Here is a 20526-nt window from a genome sequence, read left to right as displayed (position 1 = left end):
CAAACAAACAGCTGTGCTTCATCTTTTTGATGAATGATAATTTCGTACTGACAGCTTTATAAGAACTGATTAACATGTCAATCACCAAAAACATTACAATTTCTTTACATTCAAACTCGAGTGGAAAGATTCTGATTTAAATTAAAAGCCTAAATGTCTAAAATGTCTAAAAAGCCTTTTTAAAAGAAAAATAGTTTACTGCTTTCAAGACTATCTTGCCGGGATATACTGATTTGCTAGTGTTTTGCTATATATGCATGTGCGACTATTTTAAGGTTTAAAGCGGTAAAACTCTGATACCTTTATCTTGATACAACTTTTAGCTTATCCTATCCTCCCAGACAATATTAATGTAAATCAATCTAAACCTTGCCCAAATTTTCATAAACTTGGGATGCATGGGGTCTAAACTGATCTCATTGCATATACATGAGAACAGAGGTATTGGTCCTTGATGGAAGGAATCCTTGATGATAGGATTCCTATCCTAAAGTCTCACTGTTTAGACTGTGGATAGATATAAATCCCTGCGTAGAAATTATGACCTGGGGGCGCCTGGGTGGCTCAGTCGTTAAGCGTCTGCCTTTGGCTCGGGTCACGATCCCAGGGTCCGGGGATCGAGCCCCGCATTGGGCTCCCTGCTCGGCGGGGAGCCTGCTTCTCCCTCTCACACTCCCTCTGCTTGTGTTCCCTCTCTTGCTGTCTCTGTCAAATAAATAAAATCTTAAAAAAAAAAAAAAGAAAGAAAGAAAGAAATTATGACCTGTTTGTCGTGTCAATTCTGGGCAACTCTTTTAATAAAGTTCTCTCTTATTTGCTCTTGAAATATGACAATTTTTCAATTTTTGTCAAGTTTCAGTTCAAGAGGGAAAAAAGACTAGAAAAAAGCAGCTAGTAATTTAGGCTTATCTCATCCTAACTGCCCAATATTTGATTTCTGCATACTACCTTATAATCTCAGTATGATCACCCTGTACTCACTCAACCCTGATCTAAAATGGTAACAAGGCCTCATATGATTCTTCACACACAGAGACACCACGTTCCATTAAGAACAATGCAAAGTTCTCCCTAAGTTCTTATGAACATTTCATAAGTGCAACGTCTCTGAAATAGCTTAATTTCATAAAAGAACAAAAGGAGTAGGCCCAAAGTATATAGCTTTCAACACTGTGAATGAATTTGACAGCTACTGTATGTCTGCTTTTGCCAAAAGGTTCCACAATGAGTACTTCCTCTTAAAAATAGGCCACTCAATTACAAACTATGCCTGAATAGGACAAAAATCTATTTTCTTTAGTGTATGTAGCTCTGAATAAATTATTGCTTTTTACATGTATGATACACAGAATTTACATCAAGCTCTCCAAAACAATTTACCTGGCCTATAATAGGATAAAGACCTCAAGCGTTCTGAACAGTTTTAGTTAAAATATACTCGCACACACACCCACCCTATGTACCACAGCATGCACCCCAACCCCAACCAGACTTCATTTTTTTTTTTTTTAAAGATTTTATTTATTTATTCATGAGAGACAGAGAGAAACAGAGGGAGAAGCAGGCTCCCAAGGAGCGGGAAGCCCGATGCGGGACTCGATCCCAGGACCCTGGGATCATGACCTGAGCCGAAGGCAGACGCTTAACCATCTGAGCCACCCAGGCGCCCCAGACTTCATTTTAAGTATAAAGATGCATTGATAAAAATGCTGTTTTTATGAGACATATTTATTTTGGGAAAATCAAATTCAAGCAATAGATTCTGTCTTTTGGATTCTTATAAGGAAGAAGAGGGAATTCCTATACTCCTTTAATCTGTTAAGAGTAACTACAAATTGTATTTGTTTATTTTCATTCTGGGAAATGACGTGTGTCACTAAAAATAACTCAAATGGCAAACATTCTTACCCAGGAACCACTAACTTCTGCCCATTGTGGATACGATACGAACATCGATAATCATCAGGAAGCTTGCAACCAATCTGAGCTTCCACAGCATCTAGGTCTTCCTCTCGAGCACCCTCTGCAAATGCACAAAAAAACAAATTATGAAGAAACAATAAGCCTTATAGCTAAGGAAAAATACAATCTGCTGCTAGCCAGTGAAACAATCTTAGAGCAAGTGAATTCTGTCCAAATTGTACTGCTGAAATATAGAGAAATAAATTGAAAATGCAGAGCAACATTTCACTTTGGCTTGGCTCTGACATTTGAAGCATTGAGAAGGAAATTCCTCAGTTTCCTCTCAACAGGGAAAACACTGGCACTCAGTAAAATATGGAAAGGTATGCAGGAGGGAGATGCATTGTAATTATTTCACGTTACAATGCAAGGGTATACCTCATTTTTCTTAATCTAAACACTCACATTTAAAACACACTCTCTATTAAAAAAAACTCCCCAGAAGTTCTCTAAACTGATGTTGTTCAAGAGTCTTGACATTGTCTCTTAATGAGAAATATAGGACATAGGTAGGTATAGATTCATACTGTAGGGAAGCCACTAACTTAAATCCAATTTTGCATGTTTGTCAGCTTGCCATCTATTCCAGCTTTAAAAAGCAGGAAGTGATTACAAATACCAAAAGAAGAGATTCATTTCCAGTTATGGTTCACCAGGTGGTTGGAGCAAACCTCTTGTCAAGAACTAGAAAAGCGGAACAACAGAAAATTGGTTTCAAGGCTTTTGGAGAACCTCAAAGACAGTGAGAACTGGGGGAGAGGCAGTCACAAGAATTGGGAAACTGAAAGGTTAGCCGGGCCTTTGGAGCAAGCCTGTCTTGGAGGCAATTGCCAATTCTGAAAGCAGACCTGTGGCTGAGAAGCTGAGCAACTTACAGCAGCAGTACAGAGAGAATTTTCCAAAATCGATGAAACCATCAAACCATAGATTGAAGAAGCACTATAAACCCTGTGGAGAATAGTTATAAAGAAAATCATATCGGGGCGCCTGGGTGGCTCAGTCGTTAAGCATCTGCCTTTGGCTCAGGTCAGGATCCCAGGATCCTGGGATCGAGCCCCGCATCGGGCTCCCCCTGCTCAGCGGGAAGCCTGCTTCTCCCTCTCCCACTCCCCCTGCTTGTGTTCCCTCTCTCGCTGTGTCTCTCTCTGTCAAATAAATAAATTAAAAAAAAGAAAGAAAAGAAAATTGTATCTAGGTACATTATTGGGAAACCACTGAAAATCAAAGACAAAGAGAAACCTTAAAAGGAGCCAAAGAAGGGGAAAAGCCATACAGTCACTTTGAAAGGAACAACAATAAGACTAATAGCTACATTCTCAACAGAAACAATAGAAGGCAGAAGAAGGATAGCTTCAAAGTGGTAAAAAAAAAACAAAACCTGTTGGGGCGCCTGGGTGGCTCAGTCGTTAAGCACCTGCCTTCGGCTCAGGTCATGATCCCAGGGTCCTGAGATCGAGCCCCACGTCGGGCTCCCTGCTCTCCCTGCTCGGCAGGAATCCTGATTCTCCCTCTGCCTCTTCCCTCTGCTCATGCTCTCTATCTCTCAAACAATCTTTAAAAAAAAAAAACCCTGTTGACTAGAATTCTATATCCACTGAATATATACTTCAAAAGGGTAGATAAATACATTTTTGAACAACAAAAAAAATCTGAAAAAATTCAGCAGTAGTAATCCCTCATTTAAAAAAAATACTAAAAGGAATTCTTCAGGTAGAAGAAAAATGATCCCAGATGAAAGCATGAAGATGCAGGAAGAAATGAAGAACAATGAGAAAAGGTAAAAATGGAGGTAAATCTAAAATAAAATTGAATATATAAAATAATAATAATGTTTTCAGGGATAGAAAATACGTTCAAAATTAAAATCACAAAAACTATAGTGTGAAAGGCAAGAGGGTGATAATTGAGTATTCTAAGTTTCTTTTATTGACCAGGAAGTGGTAAAAATAAAAATTTACAATAGATTTTAATTAAGTCAGAGATGCATCATTTAATCTCTAGGGTAAATCACTAAAAATGATAAATAAGAAAGGGAGGTACAGAATAAAAGATAATTAAGAAGAACAGAAAAAAAGGAACACTTGCTCAGGAGCACAAATAAAAAAAAAATAAGAACACAGTATATTGGGGCGCCCAGGTGGCTAAGTCGTTAAGTGTCTGCTTTCGGCTCAGGTCCTGTGGGATCGAGCCCTGCATCGGGCTCCCTGCTCAGCAGGAAGCCTGCTTCTCCCTCTCCCTCTCCCCCTGCCTGTGTTCACTCTCCCACTGTCACTCTCTGTCAAATAAATAAATAAAATCTTTAAAAAAAAAAAAATTTAAAAAAAGAACACAGTATATTTAAACTCAAATACATTAGTAATTACATTAAATACAAATAAATGAAATAATCTAATATTAAAAGACTGACCAGATGAAAAACACAATCATGTACAAGAGGCACATCTTAGAGATGTAGATATGTAAAAGAAAGTTAAAATAGCTGTACTAAAATCACTAAAATAGACCTTAAGGCACACAGCATTATCAGAGGTAATGGAAGATTTTTTAAAATGACAAAAAAGGTGCACCTAATAACCCAACTTCAAAATATATTTTTTAAAATAACAGAATTAAAATGGAAAAAAGATGTATCCACAACCATAGTTATTAGTTTTCTATTGCTATACTCTTAGCAGCTTAAAACAACATGCATTTATTATCCCATAGTTTCTGAAGGTAAGAAGTCTGGGCATGACTGAATGGATCCTCTGCTCGGGTCCCACAGGCTAAAAACACCATGTCAACTGTGGCTGCTATCGCAGGTTATGCATCTTATGCTTGGGGTCCTCATCCAAGTTCACTGGTTATTGTCAGAATTCACTTCCTTGCAGTCGCACAACTGGGGCCCTCAGCTCCTAGAAACTACCTGCTATTCTCTATCACCTGGCCCTGAGCATAACATGCCAGTTTGCTTATTCAAAGCCAACAGGAAAGACCCATGCTTCAAAATCTCTCTGTCTTCTGGAAGGGCCCAGTTTTTAAGGGCTCACCTGATTAGGGCAGGCCTGTTCAGGATAATTTCCCTTTTGATTAACGATTAACTCAAATTCAACTAATTTGGGACCTTAATTACATCTGCAAAGCCCATTCACCTTTGTCATCTATTACCTAATAACAAGACTGAAATCAATTATATCCACAGTACCACTCACACTCAAAGGAAGGCTATTATTATACCAGGCATGTACAGCGAGGGTAGGAATCTTTGGAGCTATCTCATAATTCTGCCTACCACACTGATAAGTTTTAACATACCTCTCTCAGTAACTAATAGAACAAGTGGACAACAAAAAACAAATAAAATAAAATAAAATAAAATCAGTAAGAGTACAAAAGATTTGAACAAGACTAACATTTTTTGCCTAAATTATATACATAGTACTGAATCCAACAATTGCAAAATATACATTCTTTTCAAGTGTACAAGGAACATTTACCAAGAGAGATTATATGCTGGACCAGAGAACAAATCACAACAAATTTCAAATGGCTGAACTTATATAGAGTATATTCTCTGATCCCAGCAGAACTAAAGTATAAATTATATTAAGAAAATTACAAAAAAAACCCCAAATATTTGGAAATCTAGCAATACATCTCTATATAAACCTGTGAGTCAAAGAAGAAATCAAAAGAAATCAGAAAATATTTTGAACTGCATGTTAATGAAAATACAACATATGGGGCGCCTGGGTGGCTCAGTTGGTTAAGCGACTGCCTTCGGTTCAGGTCATGATCCTGGAGTCCCGGGATCGAGTCCCGCATCGGGCTCCCTGCTCGGCGGGGAGCCTGCTTCTCCCTCTAACCCTCCCCCCTCTCATGTACTCTCTCTCTCTCATTCTCGCTCTCTCAAATAAATAAATAAATCTTAAAAAAAAAAAAAAAGAAAATACAACATATTAAAACTTATGAGATAAAGCTAAAGCTATGCTTAGAGGGAAATTTATAGCAAAAGCTATTGAAGAAAACAAAGCCTAAAAATTTATGATCTAATCATCTCAAGTCAAGGAAAATGCCACAGTAAACTCAGAAAGAATCAGAGAAATTAATGAAATAATAAGAAATGAATATAGAGAGAACTGACAAAGGCTAAGCCAGTTCTTTGAAAAGGCTAGTAAGATTAACCCCTACCAGCATGTGACTCTCGATCTCAGGGTTGTGAGTTCAAGCCCCACATTGGGTGTAGAGATTACTTAAAATAAAATCTTAAAAAATAAATTAGTAAATAAACAAATAAAATTTTACCTAATTTACGTGTTCTTTTTTCCTAATTATCAAACTTGGGAAAATTCCCAAGAAGTCCACCAATCCTCAATAAACACTCCTAAAAATAAAAATTTCACAATTTCTTTCTGGATCTCACTCGCAACAGGGCCATGGCTAAGGACACAAGTATCAGCCTCGCTGCACAGCTTGCCAGAAGCCGTGAGTCAGCCTGCTCCCATCAGAAGACTGGAAGCAAGTCACCCATCTACTTCATGGCTCAGGTTTTGCACTGGAGAAATTGAAAATAAAGCACCTGCCCCTGTTTTATGTAAAAAAAAAGAAAGAAAAAAAAAGATTAACCCCTACCTAGTTAAGACTGATAAAAAAATAACAGAAAAAGCACACGAGAGGCGCCTGGGTGGCTCAGTTGTTAAGTGTCTGCCTTTGGCTCGGGTCATGATCCCAGGGTCCTGGAATCGAGCCCCGCATCGGGCTCCCTGCTCTGCGGGAAGCCTGCTTCTTCCTCTCCCACTCCCCCTGCTTGTGTTCCCTCTCTCGCTGTGTTTCTCTCTGTCAAATAAATAAATAACATCTCTAAAAAAAAGAAAAAGCACAAACAATATCAGAAATGGAAAGGTGAAATCACTACAGATCCAACAATCACTGCACAGGTAAATGGATATTATAAAAAACTTCACAGCAATGTACTGGAATATGTAAATAAAGTGGACAATTTCCTAGAAAAATACTCAAGTTTACATAAGAATAAGCAGAAAATCTGAATAGTCCTATATGTAATAAAGAAACTGCATCTTTAACTTAAAACCTTCCCACAATGAAAACTCCAGAATTGAATGGCTTCACTGGTGCATTCTATGAATAATTTAAGCAAGAAATAATATCAAGCTTACGTAAACTCTTCCAGAGAACAGAAAAAGAAGTAACACTTCCTGACTTGTTTTACAAAGCCAGCATCATCTTGATATCAAAACCTGACAAGAACATTTTTAAGATGGAAAAATTACAGGCCAAAGTTTCTCATGAACATAGATGTAAAAATCCCAATCAAATACTAGCATATCAAATCCAACATTCAAAAAGGATATTACAGGGCGCCTCGGTGGCTCAGATGGTTAAGCGACTGCCTTCGGCTCAGGTCATGATCCCAGGGTCCTTGGATCGAGTCCCGCATCGGGCTCCCTGCTAGGCGGGGAGCCTGCTTCTCCCTCTGCCTCTGCCTCTCTCTCTCTCTGACTCTCATGAATAAATAAACATTTAAAAAAAAAAAAAGGATATTACAGCCAAAGTTAACTTTATTCCAGAAATGCAAAGTTGGTTTAATATTCAAAAAAAAATCAATGAATGCAATTCAGGACATTAACAGAATGAAGTGGGAAAATCATGTGATAATCACAAGGTTGGAAAGTCACTTGACAAAAATTCAAGGATCCATTTAAAACACAAAAACAAAAACCCTCTCCACAAACTAGGATCAGAAGAGACTTTCTTCAATGTGATAAAGACTATCTATTAAAAAACCTACAGCAAACATCATTTAATTTTTTTTTTAAAGATTTGATTTATTTATCTGACAGAGAGAGACACAGCGGGAGAGGGAACACAAGCAGGGCGAGTGGGAGAGGGAGAAGCAGGCCTCCTGCAGAGCAGGGAGCCCGATGTGGGGCTCGATCCCAGGACCCTGGGATCATGACCCGAGCCAAAGGCAGACGCTTAACAACTGAGCCACCCAGGCGCCCCAGCAAACATCATTTTTAAAGAAGTGTTGAAAGCTTTTCCTCTGTGATCAGAAAGATAGGACACTCATTATCATCATTCCTATCCAATACTGTACTGAAGGCCCTAGCCAGTGCAGTAAAGCAGGAAAAAAAATGACATGAAAATTGGAAAGCTAGAAATAAAACTGTCATTATTCAACATCCTTAGGGAAATGCAAATTAAAACTACCACTACATATCCACTAGAAAGGCTGAAAAAAAAAAAAAAGACAACATTAAAGTTCTGGTGGGAATGTAAAGTTTTAGAACCACTTTGGAAAATTAATAGTATCTTTTGCAAGTTTAATATAAGCATACTCTACAACCCAAGAAACTCAATCCTAGATATTTACCTAATGGAAGTATGCTCATATGTACATCAAAAATTATTTGCAACATTAATCATAATAGCCAAAAAGCTAGAGACAACCCAATATCCATCAACAGTAGAATGAATCTATAAATCATAGTCTACCCATATAATGGTAGACCATACTCACGACAAAAATGAACAAACTACTGTTACACACAACACAGCTGAATCTCACAAACAAAACAGAAAAAATTCACACAAAATATATACTTAATCATGCAAATTATATAAAGTTCAAAAAGAGAGAAAACTACTCAGTGGTATTAGCATTCAGGATAGTGGTTACTTCTGAGAAAGAAGGAAGATTCTAGGTACAGAAAATCATTCTACTTCTTGACCTGGAGGGTGTTACAATGGTCATGTTTACGTTGTGATAATTTACCGAGCTGTACACTTAGAATCCACACACATTTTTGTATGTTAGTTAACATCACTAGTGATGGCATGTGGATATCATGTGTCCCTAGGTATGATGTGGTAAGGGGGGCACTTCACCTTTGTGGTAATCTTTCTAAAAGCCCATTATTCCAATCTAATCATAAGTAATACTTCAGACAAAGCCAATTTGCAGAATATTCTACAAAATACCTGACCAGTACTCCTTCAAACTGTCAAGATCATGCAAGACAAGGAAAGACTGAGAAACTGCCACACACCAGAAGACACTAAGGAGACATGACAACTAAATGCAATGTGGTATTCTGGATTGAATTCTGGAATCCAAAAAGGATATTAATGGAAAATGTGGCGAAATCCAAACGAAGTCTGGAGTTTAGCTAATAGTAATATGCCAACAAAAACTGTAGCTTTGACAAACGTCCCACAGGGAGATATGTTAGGGGAAACTGAAACTAGGTGAGGGGTGTACAAGAACTCTCTGTACTATCTTTGCAACTTTTCTGTAATCTAAAATTACTCCAAAATAAAAAGTTTACAAATAAAAAAGTTTAGTACAAAAGAAAACAAGCTGAATAGCTGCCTGAGCCAGAAATCGATGAGGAAAGAAACTAATATCGGTATGGTCAGTGCTACATGTTGGACATTAGAACATTAAGAAACTAAGAATTTCTTGAAGAGACAGCTGGACAGAAAAAAGTAAAACAACAACAAGAGAAATATATAAGGAAATACATGTTTACAATACAACAAAATCAAGGTTTAGAGGGGCAACCTGTTAATAGAATTTGGGAGCCACCCAGACCAGGTTCAAATCTCAGCTCTACCACTTACTAGCTCTGTGATCTCTGGCAAGTTATTTCACCTCTTTAACCCTGTTTCATCTGCAAAATGGGGGATAATACTACCTACTTGAGACAATTATCCTGAGGATTAAATAAGCTCCCTCTGCTTAATAAAGTGCTTTGCTGGCACTCAATAAATGTTCATTTACTTTCCTTGCCCCTTAGCCTACTTCTGTGAAAAAGCAGGGAAGAGGTTACCAGGAGTTACCCATCACTTACTAGTTATGGGACCTTGTGTAAGTCACCTAAAACTCCTCTGAGCCTGTTCCTTCACCTGTAGAACGAGGGAACTAGTATAAATCAGGGATTGGCAAACCACAGCCTGTAGATCACATCCCAGCTTGCCGCCTGTTTCTGTAAATAAGTTTTCTTGGAACACTGCCATCCCCTTTGTTTAGGTATTGTCTACAGCTACTTCCCCACAGTAACAGGAGAGTTGAATAGTTGTGACAGAGACTATCTCTCTCTCAAAGACTAAAATATTTACTATCTGGCCATTTAAAGAAAAAGTTGGCTAACCCCTGGTCTAAATGGTCTCAAAGGCCCCTTTCAACTCTAAAGTTCTAAGCCCACATGTAAGGTAAATATGAAATTCGAAGATACATGATATACCATTAGATAATTCCAAGTTACTCTGTAAAACTTTCCCCAAGTCCAGTGCCTATTTGCTTTCCAAGTTTCCTTTCTATCTCTGCCATCTCCATAACCTTGAGACTGAGTCAAGGACTGTGGCCCTTGAGGTGAACAGCTAGTTCCTGACTCAGTACTACAACTCATAGGCCTGGCATCCCTAGCGTACCCAGCATTCTAGATATCAAACAGCTTTTACCCCATTCCAACTCACGGCAAAACCCCCAGAGAACTGGCACTTGGCAGTAAAACAGGGGCTACCAGGGAAGTCTCTGACAACCTCACCTCCAACCACCAGATACAGAACAGTGAGCAGCAAACCTGGGAATGCCAAATGGAGGGAAAAAAAAAAAAAGGAGGAAGAAAGAAAAAGAAAAGAAAAAGAAGCTGCTATGTATCTTTAGTTTCTTCCTTTCTTGGTAGCTCTGTGCCTCAAAGGAGAACCATGCCTACATTTTCATATTCTAAACGTCCTAATATTGGACTAGCTCTCTAAGAGTCCTAACCACTCTGGACAAAATAGAATAGGTCCTCTCTCCCTTCAATTGTTAAGACCATAGCTCTCGCATAAGCTCTGTATTCAAATCCTGGCTCTTTTATTTTGTGATGGCAAACAGCTTGCTTAGTTTATTATGTCTTAGGTAGTTCACCTATATAATGAGAATAATAATTGTCTACACCTCATAAGATTTTGGCAAATTAAATGGAATAATATAAGTACTTAGCTTAGTGCCTTACTTTGTGTATAATAAAAAATAGCTATTACAAATCCTTACCTATTTTATTTATCACCACCAAATACCTATTTTTGGAATTACTTTCCTCTTGTAATTATTTAACCCCACATACCAAGTGGATATTATTCTCCCCCGCCAAAAAAAGGAAAAGAAAAAATCTATTAAAGATATTAATCAAGGATACTTTCCTTCAAAGCTCTACTCTCTCTACCAAATCACTCTTTCCTCTACCTCCCAGCAATTCGGTTTGAAGTACCTAGTCATGCGATCCTGGTCTGTATGAAATTCGTATTTGCATGGGAAGTTACAGTGGAAATATGACATGTAAAAGGAATACTGTTTCCAAAGAGACCTTAATTCAAAAGGAATACATGTGAGAGCTGATTCCAGTTTCAGCTCAGTAGAACCAAAACATGTTTAAAATTCCTTTGGAGAAATCTGAAAAAACCTGGAAGCTAAAGCAGGTAAGTAGCAATGTATCTGCAATCTGTTTATGTACTTTCTTGGGCATAAATTAACAAATCAAATTAGTGGGAAATAGCTTGTTAATATTTCTTGCCAGAGCTGGACAATAACAGTATAGTAGAAAGACCACAAATTCTGAGGTCAAATAGACCTTAGTTCAAATCTTAGTTTTCACTATTCTGTAAATGTCAAAATAGGGATGAAAGTTTTCCTTACTTTATTATGCTGCTCTTATACTCTGAAAGACCCAGGTCTTTAGTATTTGGTCTTTCTAAATCATTAGACTATCAAACAAAACTTTACTTGCACTAAAAATAAGAGGGTTAGCACAGGAGGCCATTTTTCGATTAAAAAAAAAACTCCTTTGAAAGAAATCACAATAATTATCCTCAAGCAATCTTAGCGTTAGTGAGCTTATTAAAAAACAAATGTAAAGGGGCGCCTGGGTGGCTCAGTCATTAAGCGTCTGCCTTCGGCTCAGGTCATGATCCCAGGGTCCTGGGATTGAGCCCCGCATCGGGCTCCCTGCTCAGCGGGGAGCCTGCTTCTCCCTCTCCCACTCGCCCTGCTTGTGTTCCCTCTCTTGCTGTGTCTCTCTCTGTCAAATAAATAAATAAAATCTTTAAAAAAATAAATAAAAAATAAAACAAACGTAAGGACACTAGGAGTTTGGCTTTCCCTTCTAATAAATAATCACGAGGGTCCCAAGGCAGGCAAAAATGGGATAAGCAGTAGAGCAAGGGTCCTTTTAGCAATATAGGCTTCCTATTTCCTTGGCCAAATGTGAATGGTGAATTACAGATAATGTTGGTAAATTACAGATTAGCATAGATGATAGAAACCCAAAGTTATTTAACCTATTTATACTATAGTTACTAAAATGAAGGGAGACCCTGCATTGCCAGTACCTTTCAGAGATAAAACCATCCGAGGACATCTGGGCTCCAAATATTTCTTGAGATCATCCCAGGCCTTTTTAATAGCAGCATAATGGTCAATGTATCTTCCTACATCAGAGTAAGTATCTATGAAGAGAGATTTCCAACACTGATTCTTCTGTGTTTTCTCTTCCCTAAATAGATTTTAAAACATGAGATTAAAAATCTTTTGAAATGAAATTAAACACTTACCAACATACTTTATTGGGAATTTGTGCTTACTTTTGCCTTCCTTTCCATTTATTTTAGCTACAAATGAAGACTAGATAGCAAAAGTGATACATACATCAAAAAATCTAACAGGAGTTATTGCTGGCATGGTGGGATTATGAGTCACCTATTTTCTTACTTTCTACTTATTTTTTTCCCTAAGTTTTCAAATCCTTAATGAAATATAATGTGAATTGTATAGGAGGTATGAATTTCAACTTACTCCTTAAAGCATACCAATTATAAAGTTTTAAAACACATATGTAGCTGTTCTATTTTAGAAATTATTCGGAATTTAATGACATAATACTACTAATCTAATTTACCTCCATTGGATTAGCCAGGAAATCATATAGCACTGAAAGTAATCACATGATTTAATATCTCTATTTGGTACAATTCCACAAACATCTATTGAGTGTCTACTCAGCCACTGAGGGCATTAAAAATTAAGCACCTTTTTTGCCCTCAAAAATATATATATTCTAATCAGGGAGAAAGAATGAAGTGTCAATTTATGAGTCGGAAGTGGTATAGGATAAGGCAGCCACAAAGGGCCTTCTGGTATCCTGCTAATGAGGTTGGACTTTATCCTGTAGGGAATGGAGAGCTACTAAAGGGTTTTAACAGGGGAGTTGAAAGAGCAGAACTGTGGTTGTGGTTTGGGAGGTGTGTAAACTAGAGGCACAAGAGACGAGTCAAGAGGGTTTTGAGTAGTCCAGGTAAGAGATGATGAACTGAACTAAAACTGGTAGCTAGATGAAATGAGAAGGAAAATTCAAGAAATATACAGAGGCTAAAATCAGAAAGGCTTGGTAACTGAATGAATGTAGGGACAGAAAGAGAGGAGATCTAGGATGATTCCTGTTTCTGGCATAAATACCCAGGTGGATGCTTCTGCCATGAGGACTAGGAATGCAGGAGGATCAGGTTTAGGGATGGTGAAAAGAACAATTCAGGGTGTTGTTTTGGCTGGGAGGCAGGGACGGAGCGTGGGGGCTGGGGGCAGGAGTTGGAAGCAAAGCATCTTTTTATTAATCAAAATAATATATATACATATTATCAAAACCAAAAAGTACCAAAGAACTTACGATGAACAATCAGTCTCCTAGTCTAATCCCAACCCTTCAAAGGAAACTTTAGTTATTTCTGCAAATTATCTCTGTAACTCTAGACGTTCATGCCTCTACACTTGATTTATCAATTTTACATCTATCTACTGATACCCCAAAGTAAAACATCAGTTCATGGCAATACTTAAAATGTCTTCTTCCCCATTCTTCCTCCTCCCAGTGTTTGATAACCCTGTTATATTTAGTTCTATTAGGTAGCTTGCAACTTTAAATAATATACTTAGACCTCTAGTTCTTCCTTTGCCAACTTGTCACTACTTGATTCCCCTCGATCTAAGAAAAAGATATTGGCAACCCTACCTTCCCTTTCATCTTTCCCAACTGCCACCTTCTGTCAGCTACACTTTGATTCTGTCAAATTTATTAACATTTACTGAACTCAGAGAGCCCTTGTGGGTGATCCAATTACGGCCTCGGTGGGGATGTCAGGGATGGACATTCAGGTTTGGGAGTGAGGAGCACACTGTTGCCACCATAAATGGCAACAGTGCATGCAGAATTCACAGAGGGAGAAGAGCGGTGGCCCAAGGACAGAGTTTGGAGAACACCAGCATTTACTGGCAGGCACAAGAAGAGCCTCAAAGGAGATAAAGAGACAAGGGTGAGAGAAGAGAATCAGGACAGACTAGTGTTATGGAAGCCAAGGGCCGAATTTCAAAATTACATTATTTCCTGAATACTCACTCAGATATCAGCCAGTATTTTTTGCAATGTCTTCTCCACAGTGGATCATGACTTGATAGCTGGCTAAGTCTTCGACTGACATAGCAACAACTGGCAATAACCAGATTCATGGTTAGTATAAAAGAAAATAAGAAAACAATTTAGAAATAAAGATAAAAATATTCAATGTTGTTTTCTTTCATTCCTTTTGCTTTTCTTATTTCCCACTTTCTACCCTTATAATTGTAAAACAATATTTTCTAAAACCTGTTTAGCATGTTAGCTAGTATAATTACCTTGTGAGTGGTGAAATCTTAATTATTTGAGTTCACAAATAAACCCCCAAACCTCGGCAACTGTAATTTTCATATGAAAGTCTATAAAACATATAAACCATTGGAGTTAATTTCAAATCAAAGAGTTTTCCTACACTTATTATTGGGATGGTATTTCTACATGTAGGAAGAAACGTTAATCAGGTATAAACAAAATGGTTTTCTTTTTAAGATCTGTGACACATTTGATATTAAATACATAAGCCTTTTGTCTGTTTTGTTCCAATTTTTTCTTAAAGGAAAGAAATACTGCAGCCAAAATCAATCTTAATTATAGCAACTATTGGAGAGCCCATTTATAAAATACATCGGATTCATAATAGTTCTAATTCAATATCTATAGCGATCCAAGTTAGTATCAGCTACTCAAAATCATGGAATGTTGGAAATAATTTTCTTATTATATAGAAATTTCTAATACAATAGTGCTCCAGTCCTGTAAAGACTACCCTAATTAATTTGCAAAAAGAATGAACCTAGGATTAGGAAAATGGATTTCTATCCTCTCAGAAGAGGAATCACAAGTTACAGAAAGTTGATACTCAAAGATCTCAGTTGGGCAATAGGTAGTCAACTAAGTGAATCTTAAATTACATGGGATTTGTCAAGGCCCTGATTGGGGCATGTTAAAAACCAACTGATGGTAAACAAAATAGCCTTCGTTCGATTTTCAGATTTCACACAAATATCCTCATCCTTTTATGCCAAGCTCAGGAAGTGCCCAAACAAACACTTGCAAACATAGGAATCCCTCCAGTTTTGTCAATTCAGAGTCCACTCCTTTTCTTGATCCTTCTCTCTCCACTGTCCCAAGAGGTAAACAACAAAAAAGAATCTCTGGAATAAGCACCAAAGGAGATTTTGATGCACATGAAGGATGAGAACAACTGTTCTAGACATTCTGACTCTGTTGGCTTGGGGTAAGATCCGTATCTTGAGCATGTGTATGTTTAAAAAAGTGTCACATGTGGGGCGCCTGGGTGGCTCAGTCATTAAGCGTCTGCCTTCGGCTCAGGTCATGATCCCAGAATCCTGGGATTGAGCCCGGGATCGAGCCCCACATCAGGCTCTCTGCTCGGCGGGAAGTCTGCTTCTCCCTCTCCCACTCCTCCTGCTTGTGTGCCCTCTCTCGCTCTCTCTCTGTTAAATAAATAAATAAAATCTTAAAAAAAAAAGTGTCACATGTAATTCTGATACATAGTAAGGGTTAAGAATTAATAGTACGCAATAAATCACCCTGGAATGGGGAGATCCACATTGTATAGCTGATATTACACAATGATCCCAAAAGACTACTCCAATCCAACCTGATCCAGTCAGTAAGTATGTATCAAAAACTTTGGAGCTCAGCAATGGTCAGGACACTTGACAAAGTGGAGCTGTACAGTGCAGGAAAGAAGCTGTAGTCCACTGGAAACTTTTCTGTAGATAAACTTTGATGATGTTTGTGACGGTTAATTTTACGTGTCAACTTGCCTGGGCCAAGGGATACCCAGATAGCGGGTTAAAGATTATTTCTATGTGTGTCTGTGAAGGTATTTCTGGAAAGGATCAGCATTTGAAATGGAGGACAATGTGGGTGGTCCTCATCAAAACCACTGAGGGCCTGGAACAGAACAAAAAGGTTCCTACCCAAAGCATTTAAAATAAAATCTGATCCCCCTCATCTTGGCTCACAGGGTCCTGCATGATCTCACCAGTCTCTTCTCAAGGCACTCTGTCTGTGAGTCACTCCCTACCCTCCTGCAACAGCATTCTAGCACCCGTCCTGGCTGTGCTACCGTCCAATCAGCTTCTGAATACACTGTTCCCTCTGCCAGGACTGCTCTATGCCAACCTTCATAGATGGCAACTCCTTCCAATTTGAATTGATCACCCCTTCCTCTCATTCCTTTACAGAGCAATTGGTTTATTTCCTTCATAGCAAACAGCAACTCTTGTAATTATGCACTTTGTTTTCCCATCTTGCCTACAAGGCTGTAAGCTTCCTAGGAGGGGCCTTATGTGTCTTGTTCACTATTATATTCCCAACATTTAACCAGCTGGCACTGAAAAAAAAAATCTGTTGAATAAATGGTGAATACTAAGATAAACAAGACAGTCTTTACTTTTAAGAAGTGCACAACCTATCTGGTATGGCAAATAAACTCTGCAAAGGAAGAAGGTAGAAGAATCAGGAGAAGGGGTCTTAAATAAATTCCATCTTGCTAGGGTGAGAAAAGGTGGGCAAGGCATTCCAGACAGGGTCAAGAGCTTAAGCCATAGAACAAAAAAACCTAAATGTGTGGTATTCTGGCAGAGGTCTGATTTGGCTAGAGTGGACTGTGCCAAATTGATAAGGACCTTAAATGCTCCCAAAAGTTTAGGTAATGGTTTGTAAACAAGGAGCATCAAAGGTTTTTAAGGGGACTGACAGCGAGATCTTAGAAAAATCACCCTGGCAGCAATGTATGTGTGTATATGTGTGTGTTAGATCCCTAAGAGGCCATAGCAAGAAAATATGTCAGATGAAAAGTCTGCTTTTGGAACAGCCTTTTCCAAAGAAAAGACAAATGTTATTTCTCTGCTTTATGTACAAGCCTGAGTAGAGAAAAATTTATTGAAAAAAAAGTTACAGGTACTAATATAGATAGCAGCCAGAAACTGGAGTTATCCCTCTGTCACCAATTAGCTAGGCCAACCAACAAATATCAATAAATCGAAGAATACTGTATGTCTAAAAGAATTTCTGATAACACAGGGCACAATCATCAAAGGGTTAAAATCCAATGGTAATTCAAAAAACAAAACGAAACGAATCTTGCCTACCGATCCTTAAGAGGGCGATTTTGCCTCCTCTGCAAATATATATGGTGGCACAAGAAAGACAGAGCCATGCCACCAGCTGTCAAGGGTGTAAACAGCGCCATTTCTTCCACCAAACAGTCCCGAGCGCTGAAGGAACTGGCATTTAACCACCCTTACCAGCAACCGGTGTTATTTTTGGAACGGATGCTGGTAATGTAGGAAACCCAGAGCCTACAGGAGAGAAGTCACCTGTATCGCACCACCGGAAATCACTACCAAAACACAAAATCCAACATGCAACCATGAGGAGGAAGGCTGGCAGCAAAACAATTAGCAAGCATTGATGTCCAAAAGTGAACCCTGCGAGATATTATGGTGCCACGGAAGTCGCACCTGAGGGTCAAGCGGTCGCCCCACCTGCCCACTCTGGCGCCGCACTCCGCAGGCCCGGGCCCAAGCAGAAAAGAGCGCTTGGCCCGGACAGGGGCTTCTCCAAAGCGTCCAGGGCTGGGCCAGATCGGGCGGAGACCAGCAGGACGGCGTGTGGTGGGCACCGGGGTCGACGGGGCGGCAGCGGGGAGCAGTGCCTCCCCACCTTACAACTGGGCCTCGCCGAGGCCTGGGAGAGAAGATTCTCGTCGCTCCTCCGGCCCGGGCCCTGGACCGTAGGAAGACCTAAAGGCGGGGCCCTTTCCGCCCCCGTCTCACCCAGGCCCCGGGGTGGCTCCACAGGATCAGGGCGGCCCTCGCGTCACCTTCTGGCTGACGCGGGAGTCTGGGTCCTGTCGGCGAGCCGGGCCTCCGTCCCTCCTGCCTCACTGTCTCCCCCCACCCCGTGGCCCCACCCCTGCCATGCGTGTCCTCCCATTACTTGATTAGGTCCCGGTAATCCAAGAAGGATAAGATGAGGAGCAGGGGATCGGTGGGCAACGATTCTAGGGTCAGCGGTGCTGACTGGGTCTCCATGGCCGCCATCTTGCCTGGCCCGGTGCAGGCCTGGCCCCGCCCCGGCCCCGCCCCGAGCCCGCCCCCCGCCGCCACCGCCCGAGCCGCTCCCCAGTCGCTCGTACAGGTTTATTATGTAACCGCCGGGACAGCCCCGCCCACGGGGCGGGCCGAGGGGCGGCTCCCGGCCGCCCCCGCCCCTCGGGCCCAGCGCCGGTGCGGTGCGACCCCGCTGCAGCTGGGATCCGTGTTCCGCCACGCTGCGCGAGCTCCGCAGGCTTCCCCCCTGCTCCCCATCACATCTCCCGCGCTCTCTCCTCCCATTCCGATCCTTAAACTTGCCCAGCCCGTAACCCTTTCAGTCTGTTCCAAATCTTCTGCCTGGCTCTATTCCCGTACGCGAAATTTTACACCCGGTATCCTCGAAGCCAGGCCCCAAATCTCACCCTAAATCCTCTCCGCCCTTGGCCCCCAGATCCTTCGCTTCTCTTCGTTTTCCGACCTAGAAACTCTTCGTTTTCCCCCTCAGCCTCCCTCGCCCTGCCTGTCCCTAGCGCACAGCAAGGTGGCTCGGAGCCTTGTCCACTCAGTAGGGGCAGAGTTGGGGATCAGCCAGAGGTGCAAGGCTCCACTCCCAAACTGGGGAAATGATCGTCGAGGGCATAATTTTAACCCCTTCCCTGAGTGATAGGTGCACAGGAACTGAATCTAAAGATCAGCCGCTCTCACTTATTTGGTCTTCACGGTGATTTTTCAGCCTATTAGGGCAATGCAAAGTGTATAGTAAATGGATTTTCGCCCCCCAAGGTTTAATATCCAAGGGTTCAGTACCTTGGGTGTGAAGAGATGAGCCGAACCTGCCAGTGGGCGTCGTTGAGGCACGGTGATTGCCCATCCTTAGCTTTGCGGGTGGGAGAAGTGTCATGGATCGTGAGCTAAGGAATACACACTTACCTGAATCCTTCTTTTCCCTTGCTTTTCCAAAGGCAGCCTGCTGTAAGGGACTTTGGGGAGCCCAGTGAGACCTGGACATCACATATCTGTCATATACTTTAGTAGAAGTGAGATGGACTAGCTAACGATGCATAAACTCTATGAGCCTGTGGACTCATCTGTAAAAACCCTCCCTCCCCTAAAGTGGTTTATGGATGGTAATGAAGCCTTGTTTGTGTAAAGTACCTGGCCAGATATTCAATAAATATTAATTTCCCAAGCCTATGCATAAATCCATTACTAAGTTTTCCAAACGTTTCCATATCCTAGAGAGGGTGTCCTCCCAACCATTTGGAAAAGTGGAAATAATTCCACCGCCCACCCCAAACCGCTCCATTTCCTCAATTCATTAATGGTAATTAATGCTTTATATTTATGATTTTGTCTAATATTTATAACTCCTCTCCCCACCACACATACATGTATTAATCATGTTTTTCTTTAATTTTCTGTATGTTACGATGTTTTGATCCTAAAAATCTTGCTCTCCCGGGAAAGACTGCCCTCCTAGGGCTAGCTAATTCCTAAAGCTAGCCAAACAACTTGGTTGGGAGATGGCCTCTCACGGGCAAGCCAACCACTCCCTTTATCTATCTCTCACACACCAAGCCAGTATTTCCCCTGCCCTAAATCATCTGAGGGCCAGGTACCAGGCAACTAGAGAACACACTTAGAGCCCAAAGCCCATCATGTATTGTTCAAACCAGCCAGTCCTAAGCCGTTTAGTCTGTCCTGCTCTGCCTTCCCAGTGGAAACCCTAATAAAGTCGCTGTGATGTAGGAAAGAACATTAGGGTTTGAAGCCAATTGCCAAGAAAGAATTCTTGAGACGTCTGGTGCAAAAAGGTGATTTTTATTAAAGCATGGGGACAGGACCCATGGGCAGAAAGAGCTGCATTGGGGTCATGAGCAGTGGCCCATTATATACTTTCAAGTTGGGAGGGCATTAGGGATAGTGTATGTCTAGGGAATTTGGAAGCAAGGTTTCCAGGACCTTGAGGGGGCTAGCTATCGTTGGGAAAAGGTCATTTATTACCATCTAATAAAACCTTAGTCATGAGACCCTTCAGATGTATATCAGTGGGCCATATGCTT

At 40.5% G+C, this 20526-nt stretch overlaps 1 protein-coding gene across 3 annotated transcripts in view; it reads right to left on the bottom strand.

Moving 5' to 3' along the window:
- The window catches only part of FBXO3 (F-box protein 3), a 32485-nt gene extending 13963 nt beyond the window's left edge, over nucleotides 1–18522 (bottom strand). For all 3 annotated transcript variants that reach the window (XM_006749366.3, XM_081798367.1, XM_031020509.2), the window contains exons 1-4: nucleotides 18366–18522; nucleotides 14394–14483; nucleotides 12337–12500; nucleotides 1909–2023 (exon numbers count right to left, since the gene is read on the bottom strand). In XM_006749366.3, the coding sequence (XP_006749429.1) occupies nucleotides 1909–2023; nucleotides 12337–12500; nucleotides 14394–14483; nucleotides 18366–18469 (473 nt within the window). In that variant the 5' untranslated portion in view covers nucleotides 18470–18522. The remainder of the gene's footprint in view (nucleotides 1–1908; nucleotides 2024–12336; nucleotides 12501–14393; nucleotides 14484–18365) is intronic.
- Between the last annotated feature and the right edge of the window lie 2004 nt (nucleotides 18523–20526).

This window comes from Leptonychotes weddellii, chromosome 11 (genome assembly GCF_054177405.1).
Source record: "Leptonychotes weddellii isolate Sample4059 chromosome 11, ASM5417740v2, whole genome shotgun sequence".
NCBI classification, from domain to species: domain Eukaryota; kingdom Metazoa; phylum Chordata; class Mammalia; order Carnivora; family Phocidae; genus Leptonychotes; species Leptonychotes weddellii.
This window is presented reverse-complemented; position numbering and strand designations above follow the sequence as displayed.